The sequence below is a fragment of the Mesoplodon mirus genome, assembly GCF_964341445.2.
Source record: "Mesoplodon mirus genome assembly, chromosome: 4".
In the NCBI taxonomy this organism is placed as follows: Eukaryota; Metazoa; Chordata; class Mammalia; order Artiodactyla; family Ziphiidae; genus Mesoplodon; species Mesoplodon mirus.
The window spans coordinates 133,588,546-133,608,530 of NC_138979.1; the positions used below are offsets into that span (position 1 = coordinate 133,588,546).

At 38.0% G+C, this 19,985-nt stretch overlaps 1 protein-coding gene across 1 annotated transcript; it reads right to left on the reverse strand.

Moving 5' to 3' along the window:
- Positions 1-8,330: 8,330 nt before the first annotated feature.
- LOC309802914 (putative CENPB DNA-binding domain-containing protein 1) lies at positions 8,331-8,810 on the reverse strand (the record flags this gene model as incomplete). Its single annotated transcript, XM_082618780.1, has 1 exon — positions 8,331-8,810. One exon carries the CDS (start codon positions 8,808-8,810, stop codon positions 8,331-8,333), a length of 480 nt encoding a protein of 159 aa, XP_082474906.1.
- Positions 8,811-19,985: the final 11,175 nt, after the last annotated feature.

The window sequence follows — 19,985 nt, forward strand, 5'->3', positions numbered from 1 at the left end:
CACCATATTCAAGTAGGTTTTATCCCAGGAATGCAAGGATTCTTCAATATACACAAATCAATCAATGTGATAAACCATATTAACAAACTGAAGGAGAAAAACCATCTGATCATCTCAATAGATCCAGAAAAAGCTTTAAACAAAATTTAACACCCATTTATGATAAAAACTCACCAGAAGGTAGGCATAGAGGGAAGATACCTCAACATAATAAAGGCCACATATGACAAACCCACAGCTAACATCGTTCTCAATGGTGAAAAACTGAAACCATTTCTACTAAGATCAGGAACAAGACAAGGTTGCCCACTCTCACCACTAGTATTCAACATAGTTTTCGAAGTTTTAGCCACAGAAATCAGAGACAAAAAACAAATAAAAGCAATACAAATTGGAAAAGAAGAAGTAAAGCTGTCACTGTTTGCAGATGACATACTATACATAGAAAATCCTAAAGACTCTACCAGAAAACTACTAGAGCCAATCAATGAACTTGGTAAAGTAGCAGGATACAAAATTAATGCACAGAAATCTCTTGCATTCCTATACACTAATGATGAAAAATCTGAAAGTGAAATTAAGAAAACACTCCCATTTACCATTACAACAAAAAGAATAAAATACCTAGGAATAAACCTACCTAAGGAGACAAAAGACCTGTGTGCAGAAAACTATGAGACACTGATGAAAGAAATTAAAGATGATACAAACAGATAGAGAGATATACCATGTTCTTGGATTGGAAGAATCAACATTGTGAAAATGACTATACTACCCAAAGCAATCTACAGATTCAATGCAATCCCTATCACTCTACCAATGGAATTTTTCACAGAACTAGAACAAAAAATTTCACAATTTGTATGGAAACACAAAAGACTCTGAATAGCCAAAGCAATCTTGAGAAAGCGAAACAGAGCTGGAGGAATCAGGCTCCCAGACTTCAGACTACACTACAAAGCTACAGTAATGAAGACAGTATGGTACTGGCACAAAAAGGAAATATAGATCAATGGAACAGGAGAGAAAGCCCAGAGATAAACCCATGCAATATGGTCACCTTATCTTTGATAAAGGAGGCAAGAATATGCCATGTCAAAAAGGCAGCCTCTTGGGCCTCCCTGGTGGCGCAGTGGTTGAGAGTCCGCCTGCCGATGCAGGGGATACGGGTTCGTGCCCCGGTCTGGGAGGATCCCATGTGCCGCGGAGCGGCTGGGCCCGTGAGCCATGGCCGCTGAGCCTGCGCATCCAGAGCCTGTGCTCCGCAACGGGAGAGGCCACAACAGTGAGAGGCCCGCGTACGGAAAAAAAAAAAAAAAAAAAAAAAAAAAAAAAAAAAAAAAAGGCAGCCTCTTCAATAAGTGGTGCTGGCAAAACTGGACAGCTACATGTAAAAGAATGATTTAGAACACTCCCTAACATCATACACAAAAATAAACCTCAAATGGATTAAAGACCTAAATGTAAGGTCAGACACTATAAAACTCTTAGAGGAAAACATTGGCAGAAAACTCTATGACATCAATCACAGCAAGATCCTTTTTGACCCACCTCCTAGAGAAATGGAAATAAAAACAAAAATAAACAAATGGGAACTAATGAAACTTAAAAGCTTTTGCACAGCAAAGGAAACCATAAAAAGATGAAAAGACACCCCTCAGAATGGGAGAAAATATTTGCAAACGAAGCAACTGACAAAGGATTAATCTCCAAAATATACAAGCAACTCATGCAGCTCAATATCGAAAAAACAACCCAATCCAAAACTGGGCAGAAGACCTAAGTAGATATTTCTCCAAAGAAGATACACAGATTACCAACAAACACATTAAAGGGCGCTCAACATCATTAATCATTAGAGAAATGCAAATCAAAACTACAATGATGTATCACCTCACACCAGTCAGAATGGCCATCATCAAAAAATCTACAAACAATAAATGCTGGAGAGAGTGTGGAGAAAAGGGAACCCTCTTGCACTGTTGGTGGGAATGTAAATTGATACAGCCACTATGGAGAACAGTATGGAGGTTCCTTAAAAAACTAAAAATAGCGCTACCATATGACCCAGCAATCCCTCTACTGGGCATATACACTGAGAAAACCATAATTCAAAAAGAGTTATGTACCACAATGTTCATTGCAGCACTATTTACAATAGCCAGGACATGGAAGCAACCTAAGTGTCCATCAACAGATGAATGGATAAAGAAGATGTGGCACATATATACAATGGAATATTACTCAGACACAAAAAGATACAAAACTGAGTTATTTGTAGTGAGGTGGATGGACATAGAGACTGTCATACAGAGTGAAGTAAGTCAGAAATAGAAAAACAAATACCTTATGCTAACACATATATATGGAATCTAAGAAAAAAAAAAATGGTCCTGAAGAACCTAGGCTCAGGACAGGAATACAGACACAGACATAGAGGGTGGACTTGAGGACATGGGAAGGGGGAAGGGTAAGCTGAGACGAAGTGAGAGAGTGGCATTGACATATATACACTACCAAATGTAAAATAGCTAGTAGGAAGCAGTTTTGTAGCACAGGGAGATCAGCTCGTACTTTGTGACCACCTAGAAGGGTGGGATAGGGAGCGTGGGAGGGAGACACACAAGGGAGGGGATATGGCGATATATGTATACATATATCCCCACAAGGCTTCACATGCTTATCTAGGACAGAAACTCAACCACCTTAGACAATGCCTACTAGTTTTCTTCATTCACTCCTTAAGAAAAACGTATTAGTTCATAATTCACCTAAATTCACTGATAACCCAAAGAAAACCTTTGTGCCCTTAGAGTGAGCTGGATTTCTCTTTGAGCTACCTCCTGAATGAACTCGGATACTGTTGAGGAATTCTGATGTCAGGTAATACCCGCAGAAGTGAGCAGTCAGGAAAGAGATCAAACAGTTTTTGTATGTAGTTAAATTCATACTTTGTTATACAGCAGCAACTAACACCACAATGTAAACCAATTATACTCCAATAAAGAGATTTAAAAAAAGAAAAGTCATGGATTAAAAAAAATGATTAGGTACATTTATAGGAAAAGCCAAATAAAAATAAAAATATATTAGGAATAATAAAATGTATATATAGAAATATAAAATCTATTATACTTGAAATTAACAACTGAATGGTTAAAGGGCTGACTAGATCCAGCAGAAAATAGATTAAGAAGAAAAAATTATAATTATCCCAATTAGATGCAGAAAAGGCATTTAATGTAATTCAATATCCATTCATCATTTAAAAGAAAACTCTTTGAAACTTTGAAAGAGACATTCTTAACCTGTTAAAAAGAAGTTACACAACTCTGAAACATTCTCTTTAAAATCTTTTTTTTAAGGAAAAAGAACACCCTGTATTACTGCTTCTTTAATGCTTGAAAGGAAATATAGAGAATATCTTAGTCACCCCAAGATAGGGAAGAATTTCTTAAAAAGAACAGAAAAGGTATTCACCATAACAGGCAAATAAATATAACTACAATATAATTTAAATTTTTTATTCATCCAAAGACATCAATGAAAGAGAATTGCAAAGTTTAAAAAGATATTTGTAGTATCTGTAACTAACAAAGAATTAATATACAGTATAAAGAACTTCCATAAATCAATAGGAAAAAGAAAGTCCAGTAGATAAATGTGCAAAAGATATGAACAAGTATTTTACAAAACAGGAAGTACAAACAGATATAAACCAGTAAATAGATGTGTACATTTAATCAGAACAAAATGTAAATTAAGATAATTATGAGATATAATTTTAAATCCACACAATTAGTGAAAGTTAAGAAGCCTAACAATATGAAATATTGAAAAGGTTATAAATCAACAGAAATATTTATATTTTTAAAATATATTTTAAAAGAAAAATAGTATGAAAAACTTAACATGATTTTTTTTTCCTAAAGAAGAGTTACATCTACTTGAAGCAGACTGTTGAAGAAACTAGCAATCCAAGATCATCTTCATCCAATCCCAGGGAATGAGATGATTCAAAGCTGAACTACAGTCTCTACAAGGACCAGTCTATTCTCTTTTACTTCCAGGGTAAAATGTTTCAAGGTCTCAACTCAACATATAGAAAAATTATAAGGGCTCCCACTTGGCTAGCCCTGAACATCAATTTTTGCCATCCTATCAAAACTGGGGGCTTCCCTGGAAGTCCAGTGGTTAAGACTCCATGCTTCTACTCCAGGGGGTGAGGGTTCAATCCCTGCTTGGGGAACTAAGATCCCACATGCCATGCAGTGTGACCAAAAAAAAACAAAAAAAGAAAAAAAAAAACAAAGAAAAAAAACCCTGCTACATCCACCTCTTCCTGAATAAGCAGAGGTCCCTAGGGGAAAAGTGGCCCCAGATCCATTATTTGCCTCTCTGGATTTCTATCTTCTCCCAGATCTTAGTCCCATAATTCTTCACAATTCTTATTAGCTTTGTAACATCTTTAAATATATATATAAGCGGGGGCAGCTTCTGTAATATTCCTCAATGGGAGGGCTGCTCCAAAGAATTAGGTCCACCATTACTGGAACAAGAAGTCAAAAGAAAAACTTAAAATTCCATTTTTTGGCCCCTGTTCTCTCCTTCCTATAAAAGGCAATTGCCCCCAAAGTCTCTTTCTCATCCACCCTGTAAACTTCCCAGCAAAACATTTCCAAATTCCTCTAGACAGGTTAATTCTCCCTCCTTTCATGTCTCTCATTTTTACCTACCAGCAGCTCTCTGCTTTCTTGAATGGCCCAGCCTCTCGACTTCCTTCAGTTCTCCCTCCCAACCATTCCTTTGATCTTCATAAAATTTAAGGACTGGAAACAGATTCTCTTCCTGGTGGCATTATGGTTTCTACAGCAAACATGATTTTTTTTAAGTTATCATGTTTAACGTTGCAATGTTTCTTAGATCGCAGACCATGTGCTGTTATCTGATATCTGTGCATAATTTGATGTTTATCTTGGCTACAATCAAATCAGCATGATCTATTTGCACAGGTGATTTCTCTGCTTCCTTAGGACTTTAAAACTCTGCAGCTGTTTTTGTGTAGAAAATGAGTTCCCATGCAGGTGTCCCTGCTTAAAGGACAGGTTCACAATTCTGTTCCCAGACTTCTCTTTTAGCTTTCACTTTTACTTATTTGGCACGCATATGCAGAAAATGAAAGGGTTTTTTTCTTCTTTTCTCTTTTTCAGTAAAGTAACAGGAATGATATTTTTTGAAACATTTTCCCATGCACTTTCACGTCCTATAAATCATACTGTCCTGTGACTGCCTGAGAAAGGATGAACATCAGCTAGAACAATAATGTCACTACTCAGCTCTGAGTGTCAAATTAGATTTTTTTAAGTCTCTAACAAGAGAAGGGTCTTGAAAGCTAACCTTGGTTGAAAGATTTTATAAATTCTTTAAGCTCCAATTAACATATCAAGAGCCAGACCTCTGCCTCTGAGCCATGAGTAGAGGTAACTCAGGCTGTGATATAAAAATTGTCCCTAACACACAGGAAGCAGGACACCCTGCCCATTGAGGCATGTGGACTGCAAAAAGAAGAAGAGACAGAAATAGAACAAGGCATCAGACACAAACACCTGGTACAAAATTCCAGGGAGGAGGTAGATTGGAAGAGTTGAGGGATTTTGTGTGATGTACTCCATTTGGAACTCTGGGAGAAGACTGAACAAGGATGACCACACACCAGTGCAAGATGCTATATCAAAAAGACATTAGTGATATACATTCACAGGCAGAGAGAAGAATGGAGTAAGCACTCCTTAGGCTTTCTTGGCTGCTAGGTGATGAAAAAGCAACCTCAAAATTACTGCAAGCCCATGGGACTTCCCTGGTGTCACAGTGGTTAAGAATCTGCCTGCCAATGCAGGGGACATGGGTTTGATCCCTTGTCCAGGAAGATCCCACATGCCGTGGAGCAACTAAGCCCATGTGCCACAACTACTGAGCCTGTGCTCTAGGGCCCATAAGCCACAACTAGTGAGCCCACGTACCTCAACTACTGAAGCCCACATGCCTAGAGCCCATGCTCCGCAACAAGAGAATCCATGCAATGAGAAGCCCGTGCACCGCTACAACATGTAGCCCCTGCTCACCACAACTAGAGAAAGCCCATGTACAGCAATGAACACCCAACGCAGCCATAAATAAATGAATGAATGAATGAATGAATGAATACTGCAAACTCAGGGAAAGGAGCTGAGTTGATGGCCTGTGGTACGTTCATAGAACCACACTGGTGATGGGCAATATGACCCCTCTAGAGGATGTGAACTGGATAGCCATGGGCTTCAGGGAAGGAAGAAGAGCATAGCTCAGACTCAGAGAAGACCCCAGGTCAGGTGATCCACAGTGGCTCCAAATCTGCATGGGTGACCAGGCTCTGCCTGATGCAAGAAAACAAAATGTCATTTTGTCTGCCACACATCAGCAGACCCCAGCCCAGGATGCCAAGAACTATACCATGATGTACAGTTGACCCTTGAGCAATGCAAAAGTTAGGAGTGTCAACCTCCTCACAACAGAAAATCTGAGTATAACTTCTGATGTCCCTAAAACTTAACTACTAATAGCCTACTGTTGACTGGAAGCCTTACTGATAATATAACAGTCAATTAACACGTATTTTGTATATTATATGTATATCTACATGTATTTTATGCATTCATGCCATACCCTTTTCCTAAATTTTTTGATACAGTAAGTGCCCTACGTACGAACGAGTTCTGTTCCAAGAGTGTGTTTGTAAGTCCAGTTTATTCATAAATACAACAAAGTTAGCCTAGGTACACAATGAATACAATCAGCTATATAGTACTGAACTGTAATAGATTTATAATACTTTTCACACAAATAATACATAAAAACAAACACACAAAAAAAAACATTTTTAGTCTTATAGTACAGTACCTTGAAAAGTACAGTAGTACAGTACAACAGCTGGTATACAGGGGCTGGCATCGAGTGAAGGGGCAAGAAGAATTAATGACTGGAGAAGGAAGAGGAGGTGGGAGATTGTAGAGCTGAAGGATCATCAGCAATAGGAGACAGAGGGCAAGCTGCAGTTTCATTCATGCCTGACTGATGGCACAGGTTCTGGCTCCTTTCTGGATTCAGTTCTAGCTAGCCTCTTGAAAAAAATAATCCAGTGATATCTGGGTAGTAGCTCTTTTTTTCTCATCATAGATGACACGGTAGCACTGGATTGCATTCTGAATGGCTGCTGCAACCTTTGTGTACCCTTCTACAATCAGGTCCTGTGCCTCAAAAACTAACAGTGCTTCCTAAAATATAGAAAATCCCCTTGCCATTTCCTGCATCGTGAATCTCTTTGGTTCTTCAGTTACTTCTTCTTCCTCTTGTTTCTCTTCGTCCTTTCTCTGGGTTTCCAATTCCATCAGGTCTTCATTAGTAAGCTCCTCATGTTGCATAGCAAGGAGTTCAATGAAGTCGTCCTCTTGCAGATCTAGATCCAGCTTCTTGCTGAGGGTCATTAAATTGCTGAAGACCTCTTTGGACTCCTCATCCACCTTCTCAAATCCACGAAAATCATGAACAAACTACAGGCAAAAGTTCTTCCAAACCCAATTCATAGTGACGGCCATAACTTCACGCCAAGCAAAGTCAATGTTTTTATGGCCTTGTAGATGTTATAGTCCTTCCAAAATTGTCACAACGTTGTTCCTGATTCATCACTCGCCTTTACTGCCTGACAAATAGTGTGACGAAAATAATATTTCTTGAAAGTCGCTATAACTCCCTGGTCCATAGGTTGGATGAGCAACGTAGTATTCGGTGGCAGATGTACTACTTTGATGTTGGGATGAATGTTGTCCATGAATGGAGTGTGGCCCAGAGCACTGTCAAGTGGCAAAATATGTTGAATGGGATGTCCTTCTCCAAGCCATATTTCTCTACCTCTGGGATAAAGTGGTGGAAAAAACAGTCCTGGAAAATGCCTGTGTAACCCAGGCTTTGGGGTTACTCTTCCACACAACAGGAAGAGAGCCCTTGGCTATGTTTTTACGGGCTCTTGGGTTCTCTGAATGATAAACTAAGAGAGGCTTCAGCTTCATATCGCTGGAAGAATTGCCACCAAACAACAGAGTTAGCGTATGATTTGCTGCTTTATAGCCTGGCATCAACTTTTCCTCCTTACTGATGTAACTTCGGTCTGGCATCCTCTTCCAACACAGTTCTGTCTCATCCACCTTAAAAACCTGCTTGGGTAAATACATGCCTCCATCAACAATTTCTCAAAGTGGTTCAGGAAATTCCCAGGCAGCTACCGTATCTGCACTCACTTACTCCCCACTTACTTTTACATCGTGAAGGTTAGCTCTAGCCTTGAACCGATGAAACCAACCATGGCTGGCATTAAAAGATGTGCTCTCTGATTCTTTGCCATATTTCTTCTTCAAGTTTTCATAAAGGATTTTAGCTTTCTCTTGAATCAGCATTAAGCTGAGCAGGACTGGACGCTGATGCTGATCCTGCATCCACACACTGAGAAGTTTCTCCATCTCCTCCATCACCTTTCCACACTTCTTCGATATTATTGTTGACATCCTTGGCACAGCAGACTTCATATGTTCCATGACCTTGTTCTTTAGAATCTTGCCGATGGTTGAACAATTCATATTATAAGAACAAGCGATGTCTACCATCTTTTCGCCTCGCTCCACTCTCTCAATTATTTTCACATTTGTTTCCATAGTTATCGCTTGGTGCTTCTTAGCAGTACCAGCTACATCACTGCTGCTTTTACGCTTCCTTCTGGACATCTTGGGCTTGAAATGAAGACACTGTACTACTGTACTCTATACAATACTGTAAAGTACACAAAAGCACAACCACTTGTAGAGGATGCACACACATGACAATGTACACCAGACATGTGAACTAACTTAAGTGATTGGACATGCGAATGCACGTTTGCATCTTTGAAAGCTCACAACTTGAAGGTTCGTATGTAGGGGACTTACTGTATTTTTAAGCTACGTGGTTCATCTGCAAGTTTTTTCATGTTTTCACAAATCTCCAAATTTTTTCAATATACTTATTGAAAAAAATCCATGTAAAATAGACCTGTGCAGTTCAAACCCATGTTGTTCAAGGGTCAACTATATATACAGTAGGGACCAAAAAGTCACAAGGCTACCAAAGGATCCCCTGGCAGATAGAGATCCTTCTTCCCAGCACCACCAAGTCATGTTAATGTCCCTACATATCCAGGCATCATTTCAGGAAAAAGTAAGAGGAATGGGAACAAATCTGACACATTGAGCACTTACTAAAGGAGACTGAGTTACCTAAAAGTTACTCTTCAAACTGGCAGAGACTCAGATTCAATTGATTGGAAAAATATAGTTTGTTCCTTTTTATCCCCACCAGCCAGCATGGTGAAGTTTGTGAGAAAAATTAGATCCACCATAGAAGATAAGCATTTATTATTAAGACCAGAAATAGACCTACTCATATATGAACATTTGATTTATGACAAAGATGGCACTGAAAAGCAGGAGGAAAAGATGTTCTTTTCAATTTATGTAACTGGAACAATAGATTACCATGTAGGAAAAAAAGGAAATGATCCCAACATTGCTCCATACACAAATATGAATTCCAAGTGGCAAAACAAAATGTATTCTAGAACTGTGCTGCCGAATGTGATAAGCACTAGCCACTTGTGGCTATTAAACACTTGAAATTTTGAAGTTGACTCCTATGAATTGAGATGTGCTATAATTACAAAATACATACTAGATTTTGAATACTTAGTATGAGTTTTAAAATGTAAAATACTTCATTAATCATGATTACATATTGAAATTATGATATTTGGAATACACTGGGTAAAATAAAATGTAACATTAAAATTAAATTCACTTGATCCCTTCTACTTTTTTAAATGGGAAAAACTTTAAGTTGTACATGTGGGTCTTATATTTCTCTTGGGCAGCTCTAGGCTTGAAGAAAATACTGGAGAATATCTTCTTAATTCATGTTAGGAAAAGATTATGTAAATTGGACATAAAATCACTGATCAGAAAGGAAAAGAATAATTGGACTACGCTAAAATTAAAACTTCTGTTCATCAAACTACGCCATTAAGAAAATTAAAGGTAAGCCATGGAATGAGAGAATATTTGGCAACATAAAAAATTAACAGAGGACTGGTAAACAAAATGTACAAGACATCTGCTACAAATCAATAAAAAAAAGAAAGACAACCTAAATTTTTTAATGAAAAAGTCTTTAAGAGGGAATTCACGAAGAGGAAATCTGAATGGCCAATAAGCATACGAAAAGGTGTTCAATCTCATTAAAATAGTAAAAATGGAATTAAGACCATAATGAGATATGATTACACATCTGCCAGAAATGGCTAAAATGGAAAAGGTTGACAATACCAAGTTTCACAAGGATATGAAATCACAGGAAGTCTCCTACAGATTTCAGATTGATGTAACCAATTTGAAAATCAGTGTGCCATTACCAACCAAAGGTAAAGATATACACACCTAGTAATTTCCCCTCCTAGGTATACACCCAATATAAACGTGTATATTTGTGCACCACAACACATGTACAGGAATGTCTGTAGCAGCATTATTTGTAAAAGCCCCAAACTGGAAATAACCCAAATTCCCATCAATACGTAAACTGTGAATATCCCTGCAATAGCATACTCTACTGCAATGAAAATGAGTGAGTTACAATCTCAAGAAATAAGGAAGAACAAAATAAACATAATATTGACCATAAGAAGCCAGAACAAAGTACTACCTGCTACATAATTTGATTTACACAAGATTCAAAAGCAAGCAAAGCAGCACTCAAATATTTAGGTTGAATATTTAGGAGACTACTGGGAAGTCCAATGGCGTTTCTAGGGTGTGGTAACATTCTATTATTGACGTAAGTGGTGGTTACATAGAGTTTTATATTTAAATGATTCATTAATCTGTATCTATATTTTATGCATTCTTCCATATTCATGTTACAGTTTATAATTTAAAAGACTAGAAAGAAGAACTATCATTTTCCTTGCATATTTCGATAATAGTGTTATGTTTGCCACCCTGCTACAAGTAATTTATTCCATAGCCTATTACATCTTTTATATGGTTATTTCAGCTACGACTTCTTGCCTATCCTACTCTAGGACAAGCTTCCAAGAGATGTAAAATTTTCTATCACTACACCCATCTAAATGATTCTCGGTAATCCAGTCCAACAGTATTTAATATTTAAATGTCTGAACATCACCACGATGTTATCAATTCATTTTTAGTCTTTGCATATATAACCAATATTTGTTTGCATTCAGATTGGGCTTTACTGCTCATTGAAGGAATAAAATTAAGATGCCACTTTGGGAATGCCATAAAAAAGAAGTTAAAAAATTAACCATTACATTCCTAAACTTACCTGATTCCCCTTGCTCAGGTAATAGGTGTAAACCTTTGCCTCCTATCCATATCATTTTTACATAACCCTAGGAAACTGTCTTTTAAACTCTCCAAATCACCTCATAAAAATTTTTGGTATTTAGCTGATTTTTCTCATTGGTAAAATATATCACACAGGAATTACTCTCAACCACAAACCTTAGTCATGCTCTCACCTATTGTATTAGTTTCCTGAGGCTGCCATAAAACAGCACCACAAACTTAGTAGCCAAAAACAACAAAAATGCATTCTCTCTCAGATCTGGAGACCAGATGTCCCTTCAGAAGCTCCAAAGGAAAATCCTTCCTTGCTTCTTCCAGGTTCTGATGGCCATTGGCATTCCTTGGCTTCCTTCGCTTGTGACCACCATCACTCCAATATCTATCTCCATCTTCATGTCACCTTCTCCTTTGTATGTCTGTGTATTCTCCTCTTCTGTCACTTATAAGGACATTTATCACTGGAATAAGGGCCCACTAAGGTAATCTAGGATGATTTCATCTCAAGATACTTAATTATTTACATCTGCAAAGAGCCTTTTTCCAAATAAGATCACATTCACTAGTTCAGGATGGAGGCCACCATTCAACCGACTACACCTATTATAGTTGGAGGAGATAGTTGAGAGGACATAAGTGCCAGCTGACCCACAAGCTGGACCCAGGTAACTGGAGGCTCCTCACTCCCTCCCCTATCCTTGGAATGTATTTTCTTCCCACCATTACCACAGTAGGGGCTGGCTTCAAGGACACACCCTTGAGAGAGTGAGATGTTGTTAAGACCATCTGGACAGGATATATGACTGAATCCCGTTAGAGTCTCTGTATAAACCTTTAAGATTCTGGCAGGTGGGTGCAGAGATCTACTTGTCTTGCAATCACCCAAGACAAGCCTCATATGTAAGTTCCCTTGCTTATTAAGGCTGCCATCTACCAATCTGGAGTGGCCTGCCCTTTTCTTCAGTCCCTTCTTGCCCTCCATGTATGAGGCCTGTTTCAGATTTTACCTGGGAAGCTCCCATGGTTGTGAACCAACAGTTACACAGGGAAAAAAATTACTAAAAAATTTAAAGGATAGACTAATAATAGAAGTAACTGCACTATTTTAGATGGGCTTTCCATAGTTAAATTCCTAACAAAAGTATATATATTATGTACTAATTTTCATACCCCACACAGACTTAATTACAAACTCTTAGGAAAACAGTAATTAGGTTTTATTCAACTTTGAATCCCTACACCTAACCTAGTGTTCTTGACATAGTAGACAGTCAGGATGTAATACAAAATTAACTTATATATCCTATAAGATAATTCTGTAGCAATTTAAGGACGACTCATTGCGCCTACACTCAGAATCGGCTTTAACAGCAGCTTTAATGAAAGGAAACAGAATTGCCATTTTTTTCCTATCTGAAGCCTAAAAATCAAGCATTACATTAGTCACTGACAACAAAACAATTGATACCTGGAGAGAGACAGGAAGAAATGAAGTAGATAACAAAATAGGTATAGATGTTTTTGTTATGGGAAACTTAAAGGAAACTTAGGTAAAGAGAGAAATTGAGAGTTCTGACATGTCAGAGCATTCTGACATATCCTAGGATGCTTTTGCAAAAAGTCCATAAGAATAGCATTAATGGGATGAATGGTGGAGAAAAGAATGAAAACCCTCAGGGAACTGACCACACGAAAAAAAGAAAAAATTGTCCCGCATAAAGGTAGGATTACAATGACTTATCTTGGAAAGAGTAAACAACCCACCTATGTACAACTTCTCAATGGAAAAAGAAATTATAATGTCAGAAATATGAATTGACTGTCAAAACTATGTAAAACCGACTCTATAAGTTGTAAAATAGAAGTCATACGTCTATTCTGAGACATGATAAAAAATTACACTTCTTTTAATAAAAATTCAATACATGATTGTTTTGTTATCACTCAAGTGCCAATCACTATCCAACTTGCATTATGAATGCTCACCTGCCCATAGAAACGCACGTGTGTGCGCACACACATGCAAGTGCGTGAAGAGAATCATTTTACTGTTTCAGTTGTTTGATATTCTGGTCAGAATCAGCAGTAGTTTCTTTCTTGTATGTGTGATTATCTGAAAATTATGTCAATACAGAACTTACTGTTTTTAGAAAAATTCCTACAAGACTATCCAGCAAATTACAAAGGATAAAATCTGCATGAAAAATATCTGTCACCATCAAAAAACTTAATCTTCTGGTAAAGATTAAGAACTAAATGTACTTATCTACCTTTCAATCTCTAAAATTCCTAATGAAATTATGTTAAAAAAATACAAGACAAAAAATCCAAAGAGCACTATTAAGAAAGAGAGCTTTCACTGAGCAGAGATCTTAGTGATTTTTCTGGAAGGTGGAAAGAGAAAGCAGCAACCCAGAAATTTCACAATAAAGTCTATCTAAGTGAGCCCAGAAGAGAGCTAAGAGCCAAGCCAGGGGGTAAAGAGGATAGCAATGGAAAGAGGAGCAGAAATATACAAGATCTGTTAAGTCTGCCTATAGAATTACTCCTCTCCTGATTTCCCTCTCTCTTCCCCAAACTCTCTGGCCCTCCACTGAGAGATGCTGTGTTTACTTTCACTCACAAGCCATGACATCTGCTCTAAAGAAACTGATCTACAGACCATCAGAATAAATCCCTTATCCTTTTGGAAATGGTTCCTGCAGGTACCCTGCAGGCTGGTCCTCTCTATCTAATACAAAGGACATACAGTCAGCACTTCCAGACTTATCCTACACCTTCTCCACGAATATGAATACAAAATCAAGAATCCTCCAAATATTTTGGAGGTGCACAAAAGCAAAAACTAAGGCAAACAAATAGAACAACTGACCCAAAGATACTGATAATTAAGAAACATAGAGAACAACTTAATTTTTATCCTAATTAAGGTTCTAAGGATTGGACTTCCCTGGCAATCCAGTGGTTAAGACTTGTGCTTCCACTGCAGGGGACACAGGTTCATCCCTGACTAGGGAACTAAGATCCCGCATGCCATATTGTGCAGCCAAAAAAATAAAAATAAAAAAAGATTCTAAGGGGCTTCCCTGGTGGCGCAGTGGTTGAGAGTCCACCTGCCGAAGCAGGGGACACGGGTTCATGTCCCGGTCTGGGAACATCCCACATGCCGCAGAGTGTGAGCCATGGCCACTGAGCCTGCGTGTCCGGAGCCTGTGCTCCGCAACGGGAGAGGCCACAACAGTGAGAAGCTCACGTACTGCAAAAAAAAAAAAAAAAAAAAAAAAAGGTTCTAAGGATGGAAAACATACTATATCCATAATATTAGAATAGGTTGCTTCCATGTCTTGGCAGACAGAGAAAGAAAACTATCATATGATCTTGCTCATATGTGGAATCTGAACAAACAAAAAACAAAACTCATGATGTAGAAAACAGATTGTTGGTTGCCACAGGTAGTGGGAGGGGGTTATGGAGGTGAGGGTAAAATAGGCGAAGGGGGTCAAAAGTACAGAGTTTCAGTTATAAATAAGTCAGGGGAATGTAATGTACAGCATGGTGACTATAGTTAATAATATTGTATTGTATATTTGAAAGTTGCTGAGACAATAGATCTTAAATGTGTTTGCTGAAATTTTTTAGACATCCAATAAAAGAGCTAGAATGTAAAACTGAAACGATGGAAAAGGAAAATACGGAAAGAAAGGGGAGAGCCAGACCAGTGCTTCTCAAATATTAATGTGCATACAAATCACCTGGAGATCATGTTAAAATGCAAATTCTAACCCTACAGATGTGAGATTCTGCATTTCTAACAAGCTGCTAAGTGACACCACGGCTGCTGGTCCACAGGCCACATTTTGAGTTGTAAGGACTTAGAAAGACATGTGCTTATGAAATTTCAGAGCAACCAAAAAATTTTTTTAAATAATAAGAAGAAAGTCCTAAGAGTGGTGTCCCGATCAGTCTCAAGCCATTATTTGACAAAGTTAAAAAGGAACTCATTCGGTCCTATCTCCTGACCAGGGCTGTGTCCTCTTAAAATGCTCTCCATTCTGCCTCCTTCAGCCTCCCTCAAGGCCACTGCATTCTAAGAGAGGGTTTGCCTCTTCAGACCAATCTAAAGAATCATGATTAACTCAGTACTTTGTCCTGCTTAGGAAGACAAAGTTTAATAATGACAGAATTAAGACTAGGTCATGGTAACCTGTACCAAATTACTTCAAATTTATGGTATAATATAACCAGGAATATTCAGTTTCTAAATTTTCACATTTTGAATGTGACTCAAATTAAAAGAAAGACAATCACAACAATATTTTGACACTCTCTGACACAGACAAATTTTTTAACTCTTCTAAGAAGGAGCAAAGTCACTCTGCTCATGAAGCTACATAGTTTGAATTTATAATTTTGCACTACATTGTATTCATTATTTGCTGCTTTTAAGGAACTTCTGAAGATTAGGAAACTACATGTTTTAGCATATGATACTTGAATATTCAGGTAGTTGGTGAATCAAGAGTCTTGCTCCCCTTGTTCTGCAAATTTGAATTTATCTTTTGTTTAAAATGTCTTTATTACATACTAATTGTTTCAGAATTGAATTTAAAAGCTCTTTATCACATACTAATTGTTAAACAAAATGTTTCTAAAGAGTTTCAGACTGAAACTATTGACCACTTTCTTTGTTCCCTAAAATAGAAGTGATGTAATACTTTTATATTTATTATTGAGAGAAATGATGTCTTTATAAAACCACTTGAGAAAGAATGGAGGATTTATACCAAAAATTATCTCTAAATATTTCTAAGTTTTTAGAATGCCTTCTTGGAGGAAAATATAAATTCTGATCCTCAAAAAGCTCCTGGAAACTCAGGAACTAGAATATAAAAATAATATTTATCAGAACAACACTATAATATTTAGAAATATTTAGGTAATTACATCAGTTTATACATTATAAGACTAAATGCAAAGGGACAGTTGTGGGAGATCAACTGATGAAATTTAGGACTTTTAAATGAAATGAAATACTATATGACAAAATGGCCTAATATATGCAAAGTTTTACAGACTTGACATAAACTTTTCTTAGAACTTTTGAGTGGAAATAGTGCAAAACTCAAATTTCTCTATGATCATATCAATTTAATCCATCTTGGCTATTCATTTATTCAGCATGGTGTTACAATAATATCCCTTCTGTTAACCATCTGTATTACATAGTTCTTTGATCAGATCACTCACTATAGCAAGTGCTGAATGTTCCTTGTCTATTTTAAAACCAAAGGGAACCACAGTTGCCTGAGCTCATGAAAGATTTAGTAGTATTGTTGATATTTTTTACATCAGCTAAGAAATAGATAATGCTCTACTGATTTAATCTTACCTATTTGAATGTTATGCTTTGGGGAATGTGATACCATATTTCACATTCCAAACTTTAATGTATAAGTCCTAAAGCTTTCTGCTGTAGTTATAATTGGACACTGTAACAGACATTATTAGTGCCCTGCCTATACCCTCTTCCCCTTCCTACTTGAGCACAATTAACTTGATTTCCAACTGAAGACCTGACAATCTTCTCTGGATTTTGAAGTCCACTTTGCCCACCCATGTGACAGGCTAGAAGTGTTGGGAAATTAATGATCCTCTGGCCCCAGAAACTCTCAACCAATGACTGAAGGAAATTGGTGTACCTCCTCCAGTGAGATGACCCTGAAGCATGTACCTATGTTGCTCCAGAGATTCTACAGTGGGGTGAAGTCCAATTACCCACAGTGGTAATGGCTTGATTATGTACACTTTGTTGGCTGCATTCCCTTCCCTGTCTCAGTTCCCCCCATCCTTTACCAGTGTTTTCTACATCTTCCAAATAATCACTTGCACATGAATCCTTGTTTTGGCATCTCTTCTAATAGAATCCAACCAAGAAAGGGGCTTCCCTGGTTGCACAGTGGTTAAGAATCCACCTGCCAATGCAGGGGACACGGGTTCGAGCCCTGGTCTGGGAAGATCCCACGTGGCGCGGACAAACTAAGCCCATGCGCCACAACTACTGAGCCTGTGCTCTAGAGCCCACAAGCCACAACTACTGAGCCTGCGTGCCACAACTACTGAAACCCGTGTGCCTAGAGCCCATGCTCCGCAACAAGAGATGCCACCGCAATGAGAAGCTCGCACACCGCAGTGAAGAGTAGCCCCCGCTCGCCTCAACTAGAGAAAGCCCACATGCAACAAAGACCCAACACAGCCAAAAATAAAATAAATAAATAAATAAAATAAAAAGTAAAATAAATAAATTTTTAAAAAAGAAAAAATAAAGGAAGGGGGTATCATAAGCGGTCCCAAGAAGCAAATTCTCAGAAAGGGATTCTAGAATTGGATAATGTACCTGCCAGAGGTAACAATAACCTCATTTTTAGGGCTAAGTAGGGTGGCAATAATCTTAGGCACGGTGTAACATCACATTTACTAAGACTCCGACTTGTGGTATACATTTATACAGGTAAAAGCGGAGACGAGGTCCTTTTGAGGAAAAACCTTGAACAAATGTATAAAAGGTATATAAAATAGTAAATGATAAATAACCAAAAAAAGTAAAAGGATAAATTTTTTGAAAAGTAAAGGATAAGTTACTGCATCTTGCCTTCCTATCACTAAGAAAGAGGCACAGCACTTATGCACCCCTTTAGATTTTAGAGACTACATATACTTCGCAAAATTATTCCAAATCATTTATTGAGTAACTAGGGAGACTGCCAACTTTGAGTTTACACAAAGCAACAGATTGCTCTGCAGTAGGTTCAAATTATGATATAAGCAGCCCTGACACTCTGACTACATGACCCAGCAAATCCAAAGGTACGAGAGGTACCCATGATCCATTAGGAAGCCCTGTGGATTCTCTGGCCAACCCCAATAGAATAAACACAGTGCAGACTCCTATGGTTCTAAAGCAAGGCTATGCTGTCTGCAACAGAAAACTGTACTCTATTAGAATGGCAATTACCAACATGTACTGAGTCCTAATAGAGACTGAGTTCCTGACTAGGGTACCTCAAGCCACTATACAATTGGAAATGCTCATAATGAGCTGGGTATTGTCAGCCACCAAGTGATAAGGTCTATACGACAGAGCAGCAACTCATCATATAATGGACAGGCTACTTTCAGAACCAGACCTGAGCAGGCTCAAAAGGAACAAGTAAGTTACACAAACAGGTGACTCCAACCTTCATGTTACCTAGCTCTGTTGCAGTGATTCCAACCTCTCAACTCATTTCTGTCATTTGTGGGGCTTTCTTATGACGTGCTCATGAAGGAGGGGGGAACCTGAGCCTGATTCATAAATTAATCAGACTTATTAACTTGCTAAAAATATGGATGCCACAATATAGCCCCAATCAGGAGTGATCCTGAAATACAGTAGTGAATGGAAATCCCTCCTGTGGATGGGTTTTAATGAAAATGTTGGGAAACTTTGGGTTTGGAGACACGAAGCACCAGAAAGCCTAGAGGTACAAAAAATAAACCTTCCCTCTGTTATGTACTGAATGGTTGTGTCTCCCCCAAAACACATATGTTGAAATCCTAACACCAATGTGATGGCTGGGCCTTTGGGGAGTACTTAGGTCATGAGAGTACAGCCCTCAGGAATGGGATTAGTTTCCTTATAAAGAGACTACAGAGAGCTTCCTTGCCCCTTCCACTACATAAGGACACAGTGAGAAGTTGGCCAGCTATAAACCAGAAAGCAGGCCCTCACCAGCCACTGAATCTACTGGCAACTTGATCTCAGTATTCTCAGCCTCCAGAACTGTGAGACATAAAATGTTTGTTCTTTAAGCCACCCAGTGTATGGTGTTTTTGTTATAGCAGCCTGAACATACTAAGACAATCTCTTTATCATTTTTCCTATAGCCAGGCCAAACTATCTCAGCTGAGAACCACTGAACTAGAGATACATTAGACAAAATAAGATCTGAATACAGACATTCCTTAGGGATCACAGCAGTTCATCACTCAGTTAAGAAACTACTTATCTAGGACTTATCTACACATAGCAAAGTGTAAAAAACTGGGTTTTAAATCATAACCCCTGTCCATAAAGAACCCCCGCATTAAAGTCTCCATTGTCCTCCATTATCCATCATTGTCTATTATTCTGGAAACGATAGTTTTCTGGATTCTGTTTTAAGGACTGGAACTTCCAGAACTATAAAATGTAGGTAGGTGTAAACACATTCACACACACATGCACACATATCCACACACAGAAAATCTATTTTAACTTCTGACATCATTTCTGGATTTTTTCTAAGACCGTTGGAGTACATGATATAAAATCCCTGACACTATCATTGTAGTTATCATCACCTTTACTTCTGATCTCTCCCTCTCTTTTCTGTCCTCTTCTTTTCTCTTCTATCACCTGTCACTTCTCCTGTGACTCTCAGATTTCACATAGGAAAGTCTATCTTTTCATAACATCACTATCTTATG